Genomic DNA, 20,474 nt, shown 5'->3' with positions numbered 1-20,474 from the left:
TCTTTTCTATTCCTATTCAATAATTGCTATAATAATGTCATATCTAACTTTTCTAACATTGCAATAGAATGTCCTAACTTGAGTCTTGTTTTCCTTTTGATTAGATTTGTCTAGATCTGAAAGGGGTCTATTGATGTCTACCTCTATCTATTCCTTTCTATACTCATTGTTTTATAGAACCAAAAGTATCTCATGGTTTCAATCATCAGCTCTATGTTAATGACTTTCAAATCTACATCTTCAGCATGATCTCCCACCCCTCACTTTCATCTGTGCTAAAATTCTACATTCCCATTTTCTACAGAACTTCTCTACTTGGATTTTTCACCATCATATTATGTTAAACTCAGCATTTCCAAAGTGACCTCAACATCCTCTCTGACTTATTGCTCTTTTCCTAGCATCCCAATTTATCACCATTCGGCCTTCACTGAAATTCTTTTGTTTATAATGCCCTTCTTTCTGATCTCTTCTTGTTAAATGTCACTAATCCTTCCAGGTCAAATCAGACCAAGTTGATCAATCAAAATTAATAAAAAAGCATCTAACCTATTCTGCCTTACTTTTCATTCTGCTATCCTGAGTCAGTACCACAGTACCACTACTGACTGTTCCATGTATGCTAACTTTGTAAGTTCTTAGAGAAGAAAATTATGTATTTCAACTTCTAGCGGTACTCAGAGCATCTAGCACATTGCTGCTGCTTAGCAATTATTCTTTAAATATTCACTGAATGATTTCTAATGTATTTCAGTCATGGTCCCAGAATGGTAGAGGGAATGAGAAGGGGAAAAGCATTTATTAAGTGTCTACTAGGCACTGTGCTAAGCATTTTACAAATATTATCTCATGATATCCTTATACCAACCCTCTGAGGTAGGTGGTATTATGATCCCTATTTTATATTTAAGTGAACTGAGGCAGAGAGATATTAGATGATTTGCCCAGTCACATAGTTGGTAAGTGTCTGAGGCTGGATTTGAACTCAGATCTTCCTGACTCCAGGCCCAACACTCTATCCACTATACCACTTACCTGCCTTTAGGGCACAAAAAACTGTATCTTTTAATAGTGGGAGAAACTGGCTGGCTGGTTGAGGCAGGATGTCACATATGCTATTCCTGTTTGCCCTTTCATGTCTCCATGTTTTTGTCATTCCATGTCCCTGGAATGCACATACTTTGTCTCTTGGATTATTGCTAGTCTACCCATCCTTTAAAGCCTAATTCATTTCCTATCCTTTCCAGAAAGTCTTCTTCCTCATTACTTCATTTGTAACAGCTTTTCCCTTCAGGTCTTATCTAGCACTTGATTTTGTAACTGAAATGAACTTGCACATAATTTTCTGGTTTCTGGTGAATTATGTTGGTGCCTTACCACTTTTTTTTTATCACATCCTAGAAGTAGTTTGTAAGTTCCTTAGAGACTGAAATTGTGTCCTGTATGAATTTTGTGTCTCCCACTGCACCTAATACTATAATTGGGAACTTGTGTAGAATCAATGCATTTTTTCCCAAGATAGTAGTAGAGAGAACAGGGCAGATTCTGCCCACTAAATCTTATTAACTTTCAGAGTTTGGTAGCTTTATTGGCTTTCAGAAGGTCCAAAGTGTGGTGCTTGTAGTTCATGCCAGCATCCTCTCAAGGGTTTGAGACTTAGCACAAATAAAATAATTTTCTTAGATACTCTTTGGACTTAGGTATTCACTTCATTCTGGGTATAATGGAAGCAAAGGGGAAATTCATGAGAACTCTGCAGGGGGATATTAATTTTTTCCTATTCAACTGTCTTGCTTTTGTACTGGCAAAATGTAGAAAAGTGCTTGTCAGGTCTGTGGAATTTTGTCACTGGATCCATATCAGTAACAATCTGGAAGAATTCAAGCTGTAGGCCCATGAAATCACCATCCTACTGCCTTCACCAAACATTCTCCTTTATCCTACCCACCTACCTTTCGAGGTTGAAGTGCTCACCCTTCCATAATTAAAATGAAACATTTCTGAACCACATGCCATGCCTTACATGGCTTCTGTTGAATTTCTGTCCTGGTGGCAGATATCAGTAAGACTATCCTAAGCATTTGTTGATTTTAAACACATAAAACAAACAAACAAAAATATGTGACAGTGCTGTGTTGAATGTGATGTTGTTAGGGAAGCTTCAGGAAGTTGGGTTTAATGTGCTTCTGACAGGTCCCTTGTGGACTTAGTGGCTGAACTACTCAATACGCCATTTGTATGCACCATTCAATCTTCTTATGGAAACACATTGGAGAGGCCATCCAGCTAGAGGACATCCAGCTCCCTCCTTATTTCTTCCTGCCAGTATGTCAAGGCAGATGGACGGGCCATCCTTTGATGACAAGATGATGAATTGGCTCTCTTACCCTTCTAGTGATGCAATACATTTGGTGATAGTGGTAAATTGTATCCCCATTTTGGGATGAATAGTACAGTAGAGTTTTCGGTAAGAACTGTTTCTTATTTTTTAGTGGACTTGAGGCATTGAGTACAGTCCTATGACTCAATGGGAACCTTAAGAGATTGAGCATAATGAATAGGGCATCAGGGCACTTGACTTAAATTTATAATGAGTGAAAAAAATTCTTGCCCTTTAAGACTCAAATTTCAGAGGGTTGCAGAGAGGATGGCATAGTGAATTCAATGCTGTTGTCAAGGTCAGAAAGATTATGGTTTAAGTACTGCTCTAACACATATTGAGACAGCTACATGGGGCAGTGGATGGAACTCTAGTCCTATATTGTGGGGAAAAAAATGAATTCAAATCTGACCTCAAGCACTTCCTAGATGTTTGACCTTGGGTAAGTCACTTCAGCTGTTTGCCTAAGTTTCCTCAGCTGTAAAATGGAGATAAGAGCAGCACTCTTCTCTCAAAGATATTATGAGGAGTGGATGAGATAATATTTCTTTAGTGTTTAGTGCAATGTCTGGCACATAGTAGGTTCTATATCAATGGTAGCTATTCTTATTATTGTCTTGTGACTCTTTGTAAATCACTTAAACCTTTAGGGCTCTAGGCAATTTTCTAAATCTTAAGAAGAGAAGGTACGAGAATGAATTGGTAGAGGACATTTATTCTCATAGAAAAGCCTTATGTCAATGAAATCACAGGACAGATCCCTATCCCATAGATTATAGAACTGCAAAATACCTTAGAAATTTCTCTCATATGTAATGCAATCTCTTGTTTTTATAGATGACGAAAATGGCTATAAATTTAACACTCTTTCTTTACTTTTACTTTACTGTTTACTTTTACTTTACTCTTACTACATTGTCGTCACTAAGATCATTATGTCCTTGGTTACAGTTTGTCCATAATCTCTGTCTAGCACGTGCTGACCTTGAACCTTGCATATCTGCCTGTCTTACCCTTATCCTTGTACTTTGATGATTTTCACACTTTTATGGTCCTGTTTTTTTCTCTGTAATCATGTTTATCACATTCTTGCATAATCTAGCTTATTTATGGACTTAATTCTTACCACAAAAATTATAAATGTCTCTGCTTCTATGTAATCCCTTATGATTTAATGCAAATAAGTCTCCTCCACTCAATAATTTCATACATGTTAGAGTGCAGATGGCAGGTATTTTTGTTGGACACAAGTCTACTTACAAAATCTGACTGTGTTGTGTGTGACATATTACTGCTCAAAGGAATGGTGAACCATAAATCTGTCCATGTGTTTGGACAAGTATTTTGTTTTCTAAAAAAATGTCAGTGATCTAATGGGGGAAAATGATGGAGAAAGGAAAGTGGAGGAGAGAAGCATGAGACAGTTTTGAAAACTTATAATTATTCATTTTCAATTCAATTCAATTATTCATACATATCCTAGATCTTCTCTGTCAAAAGTGACAATGTCTTGACTTCTCTTAATGTCATCCTTGAATAGGTAGCAGGACTAGCCAGGAGAAATTTAATTCTGGCTGTGATTCTTAACATCAAGAAGTAACTTGTTGCTGAGGTGGAAATGATGGGGAAATGTCTACTGTCTTTGATTTTGTGAGAGAGAAAAGTTAGCAATTCTCAGATATACATTGTTGCTTTGATAAGAGCAAATTTTAAAAGACTTTGAAGGATATATAAAATCTCATTAGTTAGAATTCTACAGGAAAAGTAAAAGGTATGAAAAGTTTTATTGGCATATTTTGTTTTTACATTACAAACATTCAGTGAGTACTTCACTTTGTGAAAGGTCTCTTGTAACACTAATATATATTGACCTCATCTAAATGTGTGTGCAACATTTTATGTCTGTAGCATATTCCCACCTCTCTATTTTAAGAAAATGAACAGAAATCTATTTTAGCTCCCACTAAACTCCAAGCCCACTGGAAAAAAGAAAGAAAAAAAAATATGTGACAAATATGCAGAATAAAGGAAAATAAACTCCTGCATTGGCTGTATGCAAAAATGTTTCATTCTGCACCCCTAATTTGTCACTTTTCTGTAATGGATAGCATGTTTCATCAACTCTTCTCTGCAATCACGAATGGTCAGCTAGGAGACACAATGGATAGAGTATAAGCCCTAGAGTCGCGAAGAATCATCTTCCTGAGTTGAAATCTGACTCTGGGAAACCCTACTTGCCTCAGTTTCTTTATCTTGAAAAATAACCTGGAGAAGGAAATGGCAAGCCACTCCAGTATCCTTGCCAAGAAAACCCTACATGGGGTCACGGAGAGTCAGACATAATTGAAAAAAGACTGAATATTGTATTTACCATAATTCTTACAGCTTCAAAAGTTGTTTGTTTTTATAGTGTTGTTGTAACTGTATAAATTTTCTTCTAGTTTTCTTTATTTCATTCTTCGTTTTTATAATAATACAGCATAAATTATTCTTCTGGTTCAGAAGACTATCACTCTGGATCAGTTTACATATCTTTCCATATCTATTTGAAATAATCTATTTCCTCATGTCTTACATTATAGCATAATGCATCATATTACACATAATATATAATAATACATAATACCATACACAGTATATAGTATGCCGTCACCCTCATGTACATTACTTGTGCAGTCATTCCTCAATTGATGGCTCTCTCCTTACATTCCAGTTCTTCTTGAATCCAGGTCCAGTGTTCTATCCACTTAGATGGCTAGCTGCCTATTTTGCCCAACAATATGCCAATAAAACTGACAACTTAGATTAAATGAATGTATCTTTACAAAAATACAAAATACTCAAATGAATAGAATGAAAAAGAGAGAACAACTCAGTCTCAGAGGAAGAAATTTTACAAATTATAAATGAACTTCCAAGGAAGTTAGAAGGACCAGATGGATTCACAAGTAAATTCTATGAAACATTCAAAGAACCAACATGCTGGTATTATGTGTATGTGAAAAATCACAAAAAGAGTGATTGAATAGTTTCTACCAAGTTCCTCCTATGACACAGATATGGTCTTCATAGAGAAACCTGCAACTTGACTAAGGTCACACAGCTAGTAAATATCTGAGGACTGAATTTGAACTCAGGTCCTTTTGAATCCATGGTCAATACACCATCCACTGTGCCATCTAGCTGCTCCAATTCAAAATTCTTTCAATAAAATGTTAATAAAAAGATTAAAACAACATCACAAAGATTGTACACTATTATCAGTTTGGATTTATAACAGGAAGGAAGGGTTTGTTTAATATGAGGAAAACAGTAAACTTAACCATATTGACATCAATTTTATAATTATATCAATAGATACTTCTGCATCTAAATAAAACTTTTTCTAAAGCTTTTAACAAAATATGATGCCTATGTTTTGTCTTGTTTTTTTAAAGGGCAGCTAGGTGGAGCACTGGGCTTGAAGTCAGGAAGACCTAAATTTAAACTCAGCCTCAGACACTTAACTAGCTGTGTGACTCTAGACTGATCACTTAACCTTACTTACCTGAGTTCCTTCATTTGTAAAATGAGCTGGAGAAGGAATTGCCAAACCACTCTGTCAAGAAAATCTCAAATGGGGTCATGGAGAATTGGGCACAATGGAAATGACTGAACAAACTAGATTATAAGTACTTGGAACATAGAAACCGTGCCATATATACCTTTATTTGGCTTTTTGTAATTCAGCAGAGAGTCTCATAAATATTTTCTCAACTGAATTGGTTAGCAGGTTTTGTTTTGTTGCATTGTGTTTTTGGTTTATTGCAAGAGCATATATTGGCTCTTTTTATTTCATTTCTAAGATTTATGAAGGATGGGACCATACCATTTGATATTCTGAATTTGTGGCTTCTCCCTACAAAATCACTTAGCATAGCTTACCTGTCAAGGGCTTTGTAAATATTACTGATTGATGGACAGAGTTCACTGAAAGAAATGGATGTGTGCCTTGTCGATGGGTGGAGTCATGGTGGTAGAATTCCCTGTAGAGATTAATATTTAACTTGTCCCTTGATTTGCCTGTGTTGAAAGAGTAGTAGTGCAGTGTGATAGAAGGCATCAGGCTCAAGCAGTATGCCTGCAAAGTGGGTGTCTGTTCTGCTGCTGCTGCAACTCTGCTGCTTTGGATGTGGGTCCTGTGGGAAGGTCCTGGTGTGGCCATTAGAACAAAGTCACTGGATTAATATGAAGACAATTCTTGATGAACTGGCACAAAGGGGTCACTTGGTAACGGTGTTAGTGCCTTCTGCTACAGTTCTCATTGATCCCACTGACTCTTCTGGCCTGAACTATGAGGTTTTTCTTACGTCAGCTACAAAAGAGGAAACATTGAGAACAATGGAAGCCATTATGGATGAGCTGGTTAACCAAGCCAACAGTATTTCACATTGGAAAACCATGTGGAAATTTCATGAAATGATGGGAAAATTTCTTACTAAGATGAGATCATTATGTAAAGCTGCAGTTTTCAACCAGACACTCATGGAAAAACTACAAAAGATGGGCTATGATGTGCTATTGACAGATGCTGCATTTCCATGTGGAGATCTGATAGCTGAGAAGCTTGAAATCCCTTTCATAAATAGCCTCCGGTGGAGCTTGGGGAATGCCTATGAGAGATACTATGGCGGAGTTCCAGCTCCTCTTTCCTATGTGCCTATGCCCTTGGGCAGACTGACTGACAAGATGACCTTTATGGAAAGGGTGAAGAATATGCTACTGTCTCTTTTCTCTGACTTCTGCCTTCATTTGTATGGCATAACTTGGGAGCAGTTTTACAGTGAAGCATTAGGTAAGATGAATACTTTTTAGAAATTCTTTGATACAAGTTGTCTTATTTTCAGTTTTGTCTGCCAAGGTGATTATTGTGGTCTTCTATACACGGACTTAAGCTTTTTTTCTCTGTAGATCATAAAGAGACCAAGAAAACTTCAAAGTCTTTCTTAGTATAAAGAAGTAGGTTTTAAACTGCCTTAAATGTAGTATTACTCTCTAGAATGACTGGGATTTTACACTAGTGATAAATAATCTTTATGTAGTGATAAGAAACAAACAGTTATCACTAGAAAAAGAAAACATCGATCTAAATCAGCTCTCTTATGATTATGTGTTCCTTCTGTTTCTCCATTCCTGATGCTTTTTCGTGAGCCACAAATGTCTTTTCTTGTCATCCTGTAATCCTGTATTTCCAATTTGTGTCTGCAAACAAATCTTATGGCTTGAGTGGCTAGATCTCTTTGTGAGTTACTCATTGCCACTAACTCCTTCTTGGAACCTGAATTTCCTCTCTGCTGAGATTTGCTTATAACGGAAGACCAAGAATTTGTTTAGTTTTTAGCGAAACAGCTTTCTGAAATCAGCACACACAAAAAAACTGCTTTAACATTTTGAAAGGATTTTTATTCTTAACAACTGGAAAGATTTAAAAGCAGGAAGATTAAAAATTGCAGATAACTTCAATTAGCTGAAAATCCTACATGCAAAGGTATGGAGCATTAGTCCTTAACCTTTCTTACTTGTGGAAGGAATGACCTCCATGTTATTGCTTCCAATGAACGTACCCTGATTTCTACGTCAGAAAGTGACCCTTGCCTCCTCTGAATGCTTAAACCACCTGATTTAAAAGATTCATGAAGTTCTTACCATTTTCTGCCTTTTGTTTATATAGCACTTTAAGGTATGCAAAAATGGATTACAAATATCTCCTTCAATCTTGAGTGCAACCCTGAAGTTTAGATGTTATTATTATCCCCACTTTACAGCTGAGCAAACTGAGGCAGACCAATGGTAACTTTCCCAAGAACATGTAGCTGAGAGCTTGAGGGCATATTTGAAGGCTGATCTTCCTGGTTCTAGGTACACTATCTTGTATCACAACTATTTGTATATAATAAAAAGGAAAAAAAAAACTTCCCTAGTATTTTGTAACTTGAGAAAAATGAGCAGGCATTTATTACGCATTTATAATGAGCTTGCCATTGTGCTAAGTGTTGCAGATAAGAAGAAAGATTAAAAAACTTCCCTACTATTAAGAATCTCACATGCTAATGTGAATAAGTAAGTACATAGAAGTGAGGCAGTCTGGGGGTGCTAGGAACTATGCAAGGGTACAGGACACATCTGCTTCAGAAAGAATTTGACCACTCAAGCTTTCTTTCAGTCCAAGTAGCAAGTTTATTATGACACTGGTTGGATGGGTGAGATTCCTAGTGAGTCTATGCTTAATGGGGGTGAGAATGATACTTTTGTACACAAAAAGGGAAATGGGGTCCTGGAAAAGATCTTGATGAGATTTAAGAGTGGCAAGTAGCCTAAGATGGTCTGTACTTAACAGAGAATGAAAGGCTGGACTGGGTGGGAGGGCCACCATGAAAGGACAGTAGAAAGGATTATATTGGGATGGCCTCAGGCTAATGCCAGGGATATGGATTGCAGAAATATATGGGAAAGTTCAGGGGTCCACATCCTATCCTGCCATCATTAGGTACCTTCAGAGTAAACAAGTAAGCTTAGAAAAGAGGCTCAAGTCATTGGGGGAGCAAAGAAAGCCTAGAAAAAAAAATAAAAAATAGTTTTCCAGAAGCATTTTTCAACTTAGATTAGAACTTGACATGTTTAAATTGCATTCCTATGTGTGTATGCATGTACAGATAAATGTATATGTGTGTGTCTATGTACATATATATGCACATATATACATAGACACCCATACATATATAAATGTATTTACAATCTTTGTGAAGGGAAGGGCTGTTTTTTCTTTTGATTTTATTTCCCCCTCTCCCTCTAACTGCACTTGGTATAACCCTGAAAGCAGCGTGTGCGGCAGTGAATTTCATTGACCAATTGAATTCTTTGTTAATAAAACCAGACTTTTTTGGAAGCTAATATACTTTTTGGAAGCTAATACTTTGATAATGGACCAACCTTCTGATAAGACAGGCAGAGCAGTGTGGGAGAAGAGGTAGAGACATTATGTCTAAGATGTAGGTCTCTGTTCTTCTGCTGCTGCAGCTCTGTTGTTTCAACTGTGGATCTTGTGGGAAGGTGCTGATATAGCCCACAGATTTTAGTCACTGGATCCATTTAAAGACCATCCTGGAAAACCTGGCACAAATAGGTTAGTGCAAACTGTCACATATCTCATTGATCCTACCAGCCCTTCAGGGCATGAGGTTTTTCAAGTGCCATTTGAGAAAGAAGAAACAACAGAAGAGTTAGAAAAAACTTTGTCCAAAATGATTTATGAGTTTCTTAATCTTTCCTACTGGGAAGCAATCTGGAAATTTTATGACTCCATGACTCTGTTTGCTCAAAGGATAAAATTATCATGTGAAGCTTTAGTCTTCAGTCAGACACTCATACAGAAGCTGCAAAAAGCTGGCTTATAATGTGGTGCTTTCAGATGCTGCATTTCCATGTGAGGATCTGATAGCTGAGAAGCTTGAAATCCCTTTGGTACATACTCTCTGTTTCATCATGGGCAATGTCTATGAGAAATACTGTGGGGCACTTCTACCTTCTCTTTCCTATGTGCCTGTGACTCTGAGCAGACTGACTGACAAGATGACCTTTATGGAAAGAATAAAGAATATGCTACTGTCCTTCCTCTGATTTCTGCTTCTATTCATATAACAAATTTTGGGAGCAGTTTTACACAGAGGCATTAGATAAGATGGGTTGCTTTCTGAAGTGTTTTGATCTGAATTGTTTTACTTTCAATGTTGTCTGCCCAGATGATTATTGTGGACCTCACTACACGATTCTCTTTTAAGTCAAATCTTGCTCAGTATAGAGAGACTGGTGGTTTGACTGTCTTAAAGGTAGTATATCTATCTAGCAATGACTGGGCTATTGGCAATACATTTTGAGTAATAAAGAGCAATTTAAAAAAATTGACCCAAATAAATTCCCTTTTTGTCAGATGTTCCTTGTATTTCCCCATTCCTCTGTTTCTCTGAGAGTGGATAGCACCTTCTTTCATAAGTCCTAGTCTTTCCATATTTTTCTAAGTCCACCAACTCATCATTTCCTACACCATAGCAATGTTCCAACCTTATACTGTCTAGTCAAAGCCAAACAATCAATGAAGCACTGCAGCAGAGAGCTTAGCTTCTCAGTTTTAGCTTGAGAAAAATACCACAACGTGTAAGGATTAGGGGCAGCGGAGAGACCAGTTTCACTTGAACATTGGAGAAAGAAGTCAGATTTCAAGGAACTGAAGATGAAGTGGTAGGTGAGATAACTCATATGAGCTAACTATTCTAAGAGTTTATTAATAAAAAGTAAAAAAAGAAGGAAGCATAGGTGAAATGGGTAAGTATTGAAAGATTGAGTAAAGTGGAAGAAATGAAAAATGAAAGATAAAGAGGTGTTTGATGAGACAACATTCTAAAGATCAGAGAGCACATTGAGTCATAGATGGAGGTTTTACCTTGGGATCTGATGTTTATTCTTTAATCTTTAATGTTCAAGTATCATATCCATTTTGAATTTATCATTGAATATATTTATATAGCCCTAATTATTTTTCCAGGCTGATTTTCCGTTTTCCCATCAGACATCATCTTATAGGGAGTCCTCTGCTTAGTCATTTATTTTGTCAGTTGTGAAACTCTGGATTATTGAGTTCCTTTATTTTTCATTCCACCTTGACTAATTTTATTCCATTGATCTACCCTTCTATTTTTAAGCAATAGTAAATTGTTTCGGTTATTGTTGCTTTATAATAAATGAGATAGATGGTGTTCTTTTACCTTCAATCCTACTTTTTGATTATTTCAACTGAAATTCAAGATATTTTTCTGCTCCTCCAAATCATTTTGTTATGGTTTCTAACACTGAAAGGTATGCTTTAGGTAGTTTGATTGGATAGCATTATTAGTGTAAATTTACTTAGGTAGCATAGTGATTTTCATTATTTTACTTTCACTTCATAATCATTATGTCTATTATCCTGCTGCATAATCAGACTATCTGATTTATGAACTTTTTGCTGCCAAAAACAAACAAACAAAACAAAACATAGATATCATTACTTCTCAATGAGATGTTATTGAAGGCATGAAAAGTGCCTCAATATACACCGCTACATTGCCCCATACCGGGAACAGGTCTTTTTTAGGGTGCGTTGGACACTCTAGAACCAAATGCAAAATTAGACTCCACTAAGCTTGACTTACAATAGTAATCAAGGACATGTTACAATATAAATCTACTTATGTATTTGGTCCAGTGGTCTCATTCTAAAAAAAAATTTGTTTATTATGTAATAGGAAAAAGTAGGAGAGAAAGAATGGAGGCAAGAATGATTAGACAGTTCTGGAAGTTGATAAATAACATTTTAAATTGATTTCATTCATTTACACATCTTGTGGTACCTCAGTTCTGTCTAAAGTAGAACAGCTAATTATATCTCCCCACATCTTAGTTTCATCCTCCAAGAGGTGGAAGAAATAGGCAAGAGAAATTCAATTCTGGTTATGCTTCTCAACAACAGGGAAAATCTTGTTGCTGAAGTGGACATGATGGAAAGTGACTCTTCTATCTTTGAGTTTGTGGTAGAGAAAGACAGAAAAATCAGAACTATTATGACATATACACTATATTATATAATAGAAAATTTTAAAGCATTAAGGGGGAAGGAGAGAATCTCATGAACTAAAATTCTATGAGGAAAAGTAGACCCAAGAAGGAGGGGTATCATTTAAAAGAAAAAGTTTGATAATACAGAGTAGCAATTTTGATGACAAAGAGAAAAAGGACAATTGTATAAAAAGACTAATATGAGTAAACATAAAACAATGATGAGTTAGGTTTTTTTAAAAATCAAATATAGTGAGAAAGGGAGAAGTGGAATGGGGCAAATTATCTCTCATGAAAGAGGCAAGCAAAAGACTTTTCATTGGAGGGAAAAAGAGGGGAGGTGAGAGAAAAACAAGAAGCTTACTCTCATCAATTCGACTAAAGGAAGGAATAAAATGCACACTCATTTTGGTATGAAAACCTATCTTACAATACAGGAACGTGGGGGAGAAGAGGATAAGCAGGGTGGGGGGGATGATGGAAGGGAGGGCAGGGGAGGGAGGGAGCAATTTGAAGTCAACACTCTTGGGGAGGGACAGCATCCAAAGAGAGAACAGAAGCAATGGGGGACAGGATAGGATGGAGGGAAATATAATTAGTCTTACACAACATGACTAATATGGAAGTCACTTGCAAAAGTACACGGATATGGTGTATATTGAATTGCTTGCCTTCCCAAAGGGAATGGGTGGGGAGGGAGGGATGAAGAGAAGTTGGAAGTCAAAGGTTTAGGAATGAATGTTGAGAATTGTTTTTGCATGCAACTGGGAAATAAGAAATACTGGTAATGGGGTATAGAAAGTTATCTGGCCCTACAGGTCAAAAGAGAAGATGGGGACAAGGGAAGAGAAGGATGTTAGAAGAGAGGGCACATTGGTGATAGGGGCAATTAGAATTCTTGGCATTTTGGGGTGGGGGGAGGGGAGAAATGGGGAGAAAATTTGGAACCCAAAATTTTGTGAAAAGGAATGTTAGAAGTTAAATAAATAAATTAAAAAAAATAAAAAAAATAAATCAAATATAGTGAGACCATAAGAACAAGAGCAGGAAATGGGGGGAAAGAATTTAAAAAACAGCATGAATCTGGGAAAAAAATATTATCTACTAAATCTCAGAATAAGCTGAACGTGTTAGCAATTAGTAAAGATAATGAAAAGAGAAGTTTTCTTTTCTTTTGGAAAGCTACAATAAAGAAAGGGAATTTAAAAAATAATTGATAGGGGTGCTGCTTGGGTGGCAGGAAATATGATATTTAATGATGAAGAGAAGGTAGAGTTGCTCATTCTTTTTCTGTTTCTATTTTCTCTGCCAAAGAGAAACTTTTGTGAAATGGAAAAAAAAAAACTTGAATAAATATGACTAATGTGGATCCAATTTCCATGATTAATATGGAGATATTAAGGAGGCATCTACATACCCTTGATGAGCTCAAATTTGATATGAAGATATTTTTCCTTGTTTACTGGTTCCTTTCTTATCCTAAGTTTTGTCGTGCAAAAACTTTGTATTTCATGTTATCAAAGTTATCTGTGCTGTCTCACCCAGATTAATCCCATTCTTGGATACCGAAAGAATTTGTGAATATGGTTGTTGAGAATATCAATGATATTCTCGACAGTGGAGAATATGAGAGATCTCATAAAACTGGTGGACAAATGTGATGATTTTTAAAAAGGGAGAGAGAATAGCATTTGTATACTATAAAGATCAGTGGCCCTGAAGCACCACAAATAGTACTTATGGATTCATTTCCTTTGTTGATAGGATTACCAAACTTTGAGCAGTGAGATAAAGTTCAAGTTAGATTTTAGCACTTCCACTCTCGTGGAAGTGATGAATAAATATGACTTAAACAATATATAAAATTAGGTGTATTGGGAGCTAGTTAAATGGCTAAACTCAAAGCTTATGTTTTCAAGGCAACCTAAAAAGAATTCTCCAGAGCAGTGAACCAGGGATCAATATCTAATCAGATGCAAGTTCAAGTTTTATAAGTGGTCTCCAAAGGTCGGCTTCCCAATGCAAGATCCAAAGGTTTTAGTGGTGAAAGGGCAACATGAGTTGATAAAGCAGAGAGAAAAAACATTGCAATTTAGGGGCTACATCAACAGAGTCACAGGACCTAGGAGTGACTGTTTCATTGTGATCTGGTCAAATATCTTCTAGATGACTGTTCTTTTTTGGACATCATATTGTAGAAAGGATATTAACTAACTAGAAAGTTTGATAGGAGTACAGCCAGAATGGTGCTTGTGTTCATAGTTTATGAGGATTTATTAAAGAAACTAGGGCAAGAGTTCTTAATCTTTTTGGTGTCATGGACCCCTTTGACAGTCTGGTGAAACCTATGGAGCCCTTCTCAGCATAATGTTTTTAAATACAACAGAAAATATATATATATATATATATATATATATATATATATATATATATATATATATATATGTGTATGTATATGTATGTATACACACACACACACACACACACACACACACACACACATATATATACTTACAAAGAAACCAATCATGAAGAAAGAGAATTACCAGAATGCAAAACAACAACAATTTCACTAGGTTTAGAAGCTCTTGAACTAGAAACAATTAGCTAGGAGAAGATAGATAGTAGACTTGTATTAGGTTATGAATCCTTGCAATATGGAAGAAGGATTGGATGTCACAAAATCGTGGATCATGACTTTTTCAGCTGGAAGAAGAGAATTTCAGGACTATCTAGTCTAATTTCCTTATTTTACAGATGGTAAAATGAGGATCATAGAGACTGAGTGAAATTGTCCCAAATCACATTGATTCTAGATCACTAGAGGTGGAGTTCAAATCCAGGTACTTTGACTACAAAGAGAAGAAATAGATACTATGAGTCAGCACTGGAATGAGGCAAATGAAGTATAACATTCATGTCATGTAAGAAAAATTTTCTAGCAGTTAATGCTTTCCAAAAGTGGTTTGTCATAGGAGGATGTATGAACCACTTCATTTATGGTATTCGAGCAAAGATTGTATGGAGATTTGTTAGTTCTTTACAAATTTGAATTCCTACAATTCTATCAGTATGCGAACTTAAGTGTGGAGAAAGAAGTGAAAAATGTTAGAATTGATGAGATTGAGCAGATCCACTAAGAGACAAACATTTCATAACAGCAGGAAGAAACATGTAGCAAGGTCATAAAGAAAACAGAATGCTCTGAACTTATGGAGGCAGGCTATCGTTTCCCACCTCATTCTTAACCTTAAGGTTGAAACTTGTAACACGCAATCTACGTACAACTTTTGTTGTTGCTGTTGCAATTTTCCAATGTAAGTATCAATTACTTTTGATACACATAGGAATGGATGCCTGTTGAAGAAAAGCAATGTGATCAATTGCTACTATTGTTCATACTTCTTTCTTGAAGATCTATGATATCAGGAGCATGATGTGTTGATTTGCAAGTGAATTGGATTTAAGTGAGGCAGGGCTATGCAAGTTCATCAGCTTCACAGTATCTTCCAGAGTCATCTAAGTCCAGTGGCAAGACATAGATCAGGACATCTGGGAGATGACCTCAGATGCAGTGGGAGATCGTTGCTTTTTTAAGCTAAGGTCTTTCATTACAGATAGCAATATTAAGAACTAGGGATATGCAATCTGTACAAGAGGTTAATACTAAGGAGCCTCAGTCCAAGGTTAATCTTTCTAATAGCTTTCTGTGCCTTTTTGGAAATCAGCTTGGGGTGAGTAGTTGTGAGTAATGATGGAAGAGAGAGGAGATAAGAGGCAGAGGGATCCAGAGTGGGAATGGGGGAAGTAGGGATGTTCAGAGAAGGTTTTGCTTTCTGTTCTTGTCTTGTTGCTTGGGACCTTCCCATTTCCAGCTACTCTGTCATTAGGATTATGAGAGATTAATAGCTCCAGCCATTGCTAAAAAAAATTGGGTGGGAAGAGATTGTCCTGTACTCTCTGGTGTGGCTCCCTCCAGTCTCCTGGTCAATGCATAACATCACAGCTGCAATATGGTTGCAGAATGCTCTGCTTCTACCTTTTGAGCTTCATCTAGAGTCCTCAGATGAGATCTTCTCCCTTTCCTATAAAAGGAGCTCTGCTGTATTTATTTTATTACTCATGTCACAGATTGAGGCTTTAACTCTTTCAGTGAGAGGGGCAGAACTTTTCTATACTTGGTCATTCAACTAGGAAGAAAAATTTTACTTGGTTATTCTCTATAAGAGAAGTTATTAACCAGAGTACAGAGAACTCACAGATTTAATGGACCAACAAACTTGAATGGAGAAAATATTAGATCTTCATTTTTATATAATTGTTTGTCTTTGCAATCATGGGTATTTCATATTATACTTTTAAATCAATCAGTCAGTCAATAAGCATTTATTTAGCACAAACTCTGTGCCAGACACTGGGCTGAGGAATGAGAATACAAAGAAAAGTAAAAGACAGTCTTTGTTCTTGAGGAGCTCACAATCTCGTGAGAAAGATGGCATGCAAATAACTACGTACAAACGAACTACATACAAGATAAACTGGAAGAAACCAGCAGAAAGAAAGCTGTAAAAAGTAGGATTTAAGCTGAGACTTGGGGGAAACCAGGAAAATCAGGAGGTAGACATGAAGTCAGAGAATATTTTTTGCATGGAGTATAATCAGTAGAAAGGATAAATAGACCCAGGATCAAAAGATGAGTCTTTTTTGAATATCGTCAAAGAAGCCAGTTTCGTTGGATCCAAGAGTACTGGAATGAATGGGGTGGGGAGTGAGGGGAGAGTGATGAGGTTTAAGAAGACTGGAAAGGTCAACAGGTTATGAAGAACTTTGAACAACAAATAGGGGATTTAATATTTGTTTCTATTGTGAATAAAAAGTATTTTAATTTGTTGAATGAGGGTAGGGATTGTTATTCTTGTGGTTTAATCATTTTCCAGTTGTGCCTGATCCCATCTGAAGTTATCTTGATGAAGATACTGGAGTGGTTTGCTATTTCCTTCTCTAGCTCACTTTATAGATGAGAAATCTGAGGCAAACTGTGTGAAGTGACTTGCCTTGGGTCACACAGCTACTAAGTGTCTGAGGTCAGATTGTTGAGTGTAGGGCCATCACAATCATCTTTCATGTTGTAAACCTTTGAGTAATCTTAAAATCTTCCTCTTTTATTTCCTTTTAAAAATTTAATTATTTTTAGTTTATGGAACAAACCAAGCATTTTAATAACATAGCATAATGAAAAAAATGATTGCTCATGAAACTACAAATATATTATGTACAATTTGCTATTCCTTTTAAATATATAGTAAAGTTATCTTTTCTTTCCTTTTTATCTTCTACCCCACCTGCTCTAGAGATGATTACCGTATATGTATATATACATATATACATATATACATATATATGGATAGACCTATATATATATATATATATATATATATATAAATTATCATTCTGTACATACCTCTAGTTATCAGTTCTTTCTCTGGATGCAGATAGTATCTTCCTTCATAGGTCCTTTATAGTTAATTTAGATACTTATAATAGTATCTAATCAATCTGCAAATCTTGCTGATCTAACTCTAAAATATCTCTCATGAAGCTGCTTCTCATGGCTTTTATACACACCACTATAGCTCAGACTCTATAATCTCTCACCAAGACTACTATCATATACTCCTAAATGACCTCCCTGCTTCCAAGTTCTCTCTTTTTCAATCCATTCTTTCTTTATCAAGCTGAAAAAAAAATCTTCCTATGGTATAGGACTGATTAAATATTCCCTTCCTCAAAAACCTTTGGTAGGTCATTATCAAGGTCATGAGATCATAGATTTAGAGCTGGAAAGGACCTTACAGTCTATCTACTCCAAATCTCGCATTTGACAAATGACATATTGTCTCTTTTGTATGTTTGCTAAAAGAGATAGAAATGAGCTTTTGGGAGAGAAAGTGGATTTTGTGTAAAGAAAAAGCATGGAATCAGCTTTTCAAGGATGTAAAGACCTGCATATTTAGGAGGAGAAAAAATAGATTTATACACAATGGACGGATACAATTTATGTGTTAAGTATCACAGCTTTTCTGTTACAATGTGTGGACAAGCACACATTGTTAGGTCTCTCAGATGAATGGATGAAGATGACTTGTGTGAGAACAGAGAGATATCTGCATCTCTAGATGGCTTTGTGGTCAACCAGCTCATTTTTTGTTGTTATTTTGTATTTTGATAAACTAAAACTTACAAAGTGGTGAATAAGGTAACTATTTGGAGACTATGGGAAAATTAAGAAAAAACCATTGTGGCTCCATAAGTGGGAGAAAGTTGGATTTCATGAGTTTTACCTCAAGGGTAAGAGGAGTCACTGACCATCAGAATATTAATTTGAACTATTAGAAGCAGTAAAGGAGATTGCAGGAGAGGAGTCCTACCTGTGGGTTAGATGAGCACTGAATTGTATTGCAGTTTGACCACTGACCTTCGGCACTGTCCAGCATTTGAAAAGTACTCTTAAGTTATAGATGACTTATTAAGCTGTATTACAGGAGGATGTTTCTACACAGGCAGCCAAGATACCCATCAACTCTCAGGTCCTGACCAAGTGTGGGGGGAGATGGGGAGATGATTCATAGGGGAAAATGTTAAGTTCCATTATTTTTCATTTAAAATACTTTTTGAGATATTGTTTTAAAAGTACAGAGACCAGAAATGTAGACAAGAGTCTCTGTCACTACTCTCTGTGATAGGAAAGAAGGCAGTAGTTACTCAAAATATAGAAAAAGTTTTCTGCACGAATAATTGGCAGAATATATAAAAATCACTTGGCAAAGAATTATTAGTTTCAGGGAAATTCCTGGCACCCAACTCAGCAGAGCTGGAGTTGTCCCAGATCCAGGAGATAAAGGGCATATAAAAGATCATCTGCACCCTGATCTTTAACAATCAGGTAGCTCTATGGTGCATCAGGAAAAGTATCAGATCTGAATTCAGGTCTGGGTTCAAACAATGCCTCTGATGTTTGTCATCTGTGTAGCCTTGTACCAGTCACCTGATCTCTCTTCCTCAGTTTCATCATCTACAAAATGAAGGAAATGAATTAAATGGTTACTAAGGTCCCTTTCAGCTCTAAATCAGTAATTCTATGACATATTGTTGACACACCAAGCAGTTACTGTTTTTCTAAGTGCCAGCTCTAAGACACTTCTCCTCCTTCTCCTCTTCCTCTTTCAACAAGGATTTATAACCATTTGCCTGTTCCTGTATCATTTTTCTCAGACATCAAGCCCTGGACTGACTCCTTTTTGTGAATCTGTCTTAAAGGGAGAGACCCCTCGCTGTTCTGGGCCTGATATATGAGCTATAGAATGAACTATAGGAAGAGAAAAAAAAATCAATAGGAAAGAGCTGCTTTTTGGTTTGATGTGCATCATGTAAGTCACTACCATTCTCCCCAACCCCACCCCTGCCAGGAGATGACTGTTTCTCAGTTAGCTGGTGAAAAAAACCTTCCCCCTTGAAATGAAGAACATTGAACCTTCAAGCTCCTGCTGCCCATGAGAAGCCATGATACTTCTAAAGCTGTCAAGTACTGCTAGAGCAAAGGCTAACAGACTTACAGTCAGTAGACACCTTGCCAGTATCTACTCCAACCTGTTCACTGCTGTGTGATCCCTATTGAGTCATGTAAGTGCTTGGTGCCTTAGTTTTCTCATCTTTATAAGCAAGGAGGTGGACTCAAAGGTTCCTTGCAGCTCTGGATTCCATGGTCCTATGATCCTTTCTTTTACAGATCAAGAAATTGAGGGCAGGAAAAATTGAATGATTTGCCCAATGTCACACAGGTCATAAGGGAGAAGACCAGGATCTGAACCCAGGTTTTTAAGACTGACTCTTGATCTACTAATACTTCCATTGTGCCACTCTGTCTCATTTAGTTGAATATGACTTTCATTCTAGTTGTTTTCGTGTGGTTTGCATTCATAACCTTCATTCTTTCAGGGCTCTAAGAAAAAACTTATTTCTCCAAACTGTCCTCAGAATGCCTTACACTGAAATATCTAAGGAATACTTCTAAGAGGTCTTAGAAGGTTCTGGATATTCTCGGAGCATTCAGTCTACACCCTCCTCTGCCCCCTACTTTCGCTTAAATTAGACCAGAAATAGCCAAATTTCGTGTGGTTAGAGTATAAAACTAAAGAGGACAAAAAGCACAAAATGAAGGAAGTAGGATCAGAGTAGGACCGCAGCTCACAGACTCCTGAGGGCCTCTGTGTATAATCATAGTGGTGCCCTACTCAGACAAAAACAAGAGCCAATAAATTGTACATGAAGGCAGGCCATTTAATGACTTAGAGAACCACATGTTAACATTCTCAATGTGTTACTGTATTTTTTTACTTTGTTAAATACTTCCCAATCACATTTTCATGTGGTTCGGGTGCACTCAGGAGTATTATGGACCACATATGGT

The 20,474-nt window shown here is 36.6% G+C and overlaps 1 protein-coding gene across 2 annotated transcripts in view; it reads left to right on the top strand.

Annotated features, from left to right (window-relative positions):
* Positions 1-20,474, top strand: part of LOC140511757 (UDP-glucuronosyltransferase 2A2-like) — a 255,003-nt gene that overhangs the window by 34,031 nt on the left and 200,498 nt on the right. The window contains exon 1 of one of the 2 annotated variants that reach the window (XM_072620958.1): positions 6,463-7,214. The exons of the other annotated variant lie outside the window; for it this stretch is intronic. Coding sequence (XP_072477059.1) covers positions 6,497-7,214 — 718 coding nt within the window. The 5' untranslated portion in view covers positions 6,463-6,496. Of the gene's footprint in view, positions 1-6,462; positions 7,215-20,474 lie in introns of those variants that run through there. 2 annotated transcript variants of the gene reach the window in all.

This window comes from Notamacropus eugenii, chromosome 6 (genome assembly GCF_028372415.1).
Source record: "Notamacropus eugenii isolate mMacEug1 chromosome 6, mMacEug1.pri_v2, whole genome shotgun sequence".
In the NCBI taxonomy this organism is placed as follows: domain Eukaryota; kingdom Metazoa; phylum Chordata; class Mammalia; order Diprotodontia; family Macropodidae; genus Notamacropus; species Notamacropus eugenii.
The sequence above is the reverse complement of the archived record's forward strand: the minus strand, read 5'-3'. Positions and strand labels throughout refer to the sequence as shown.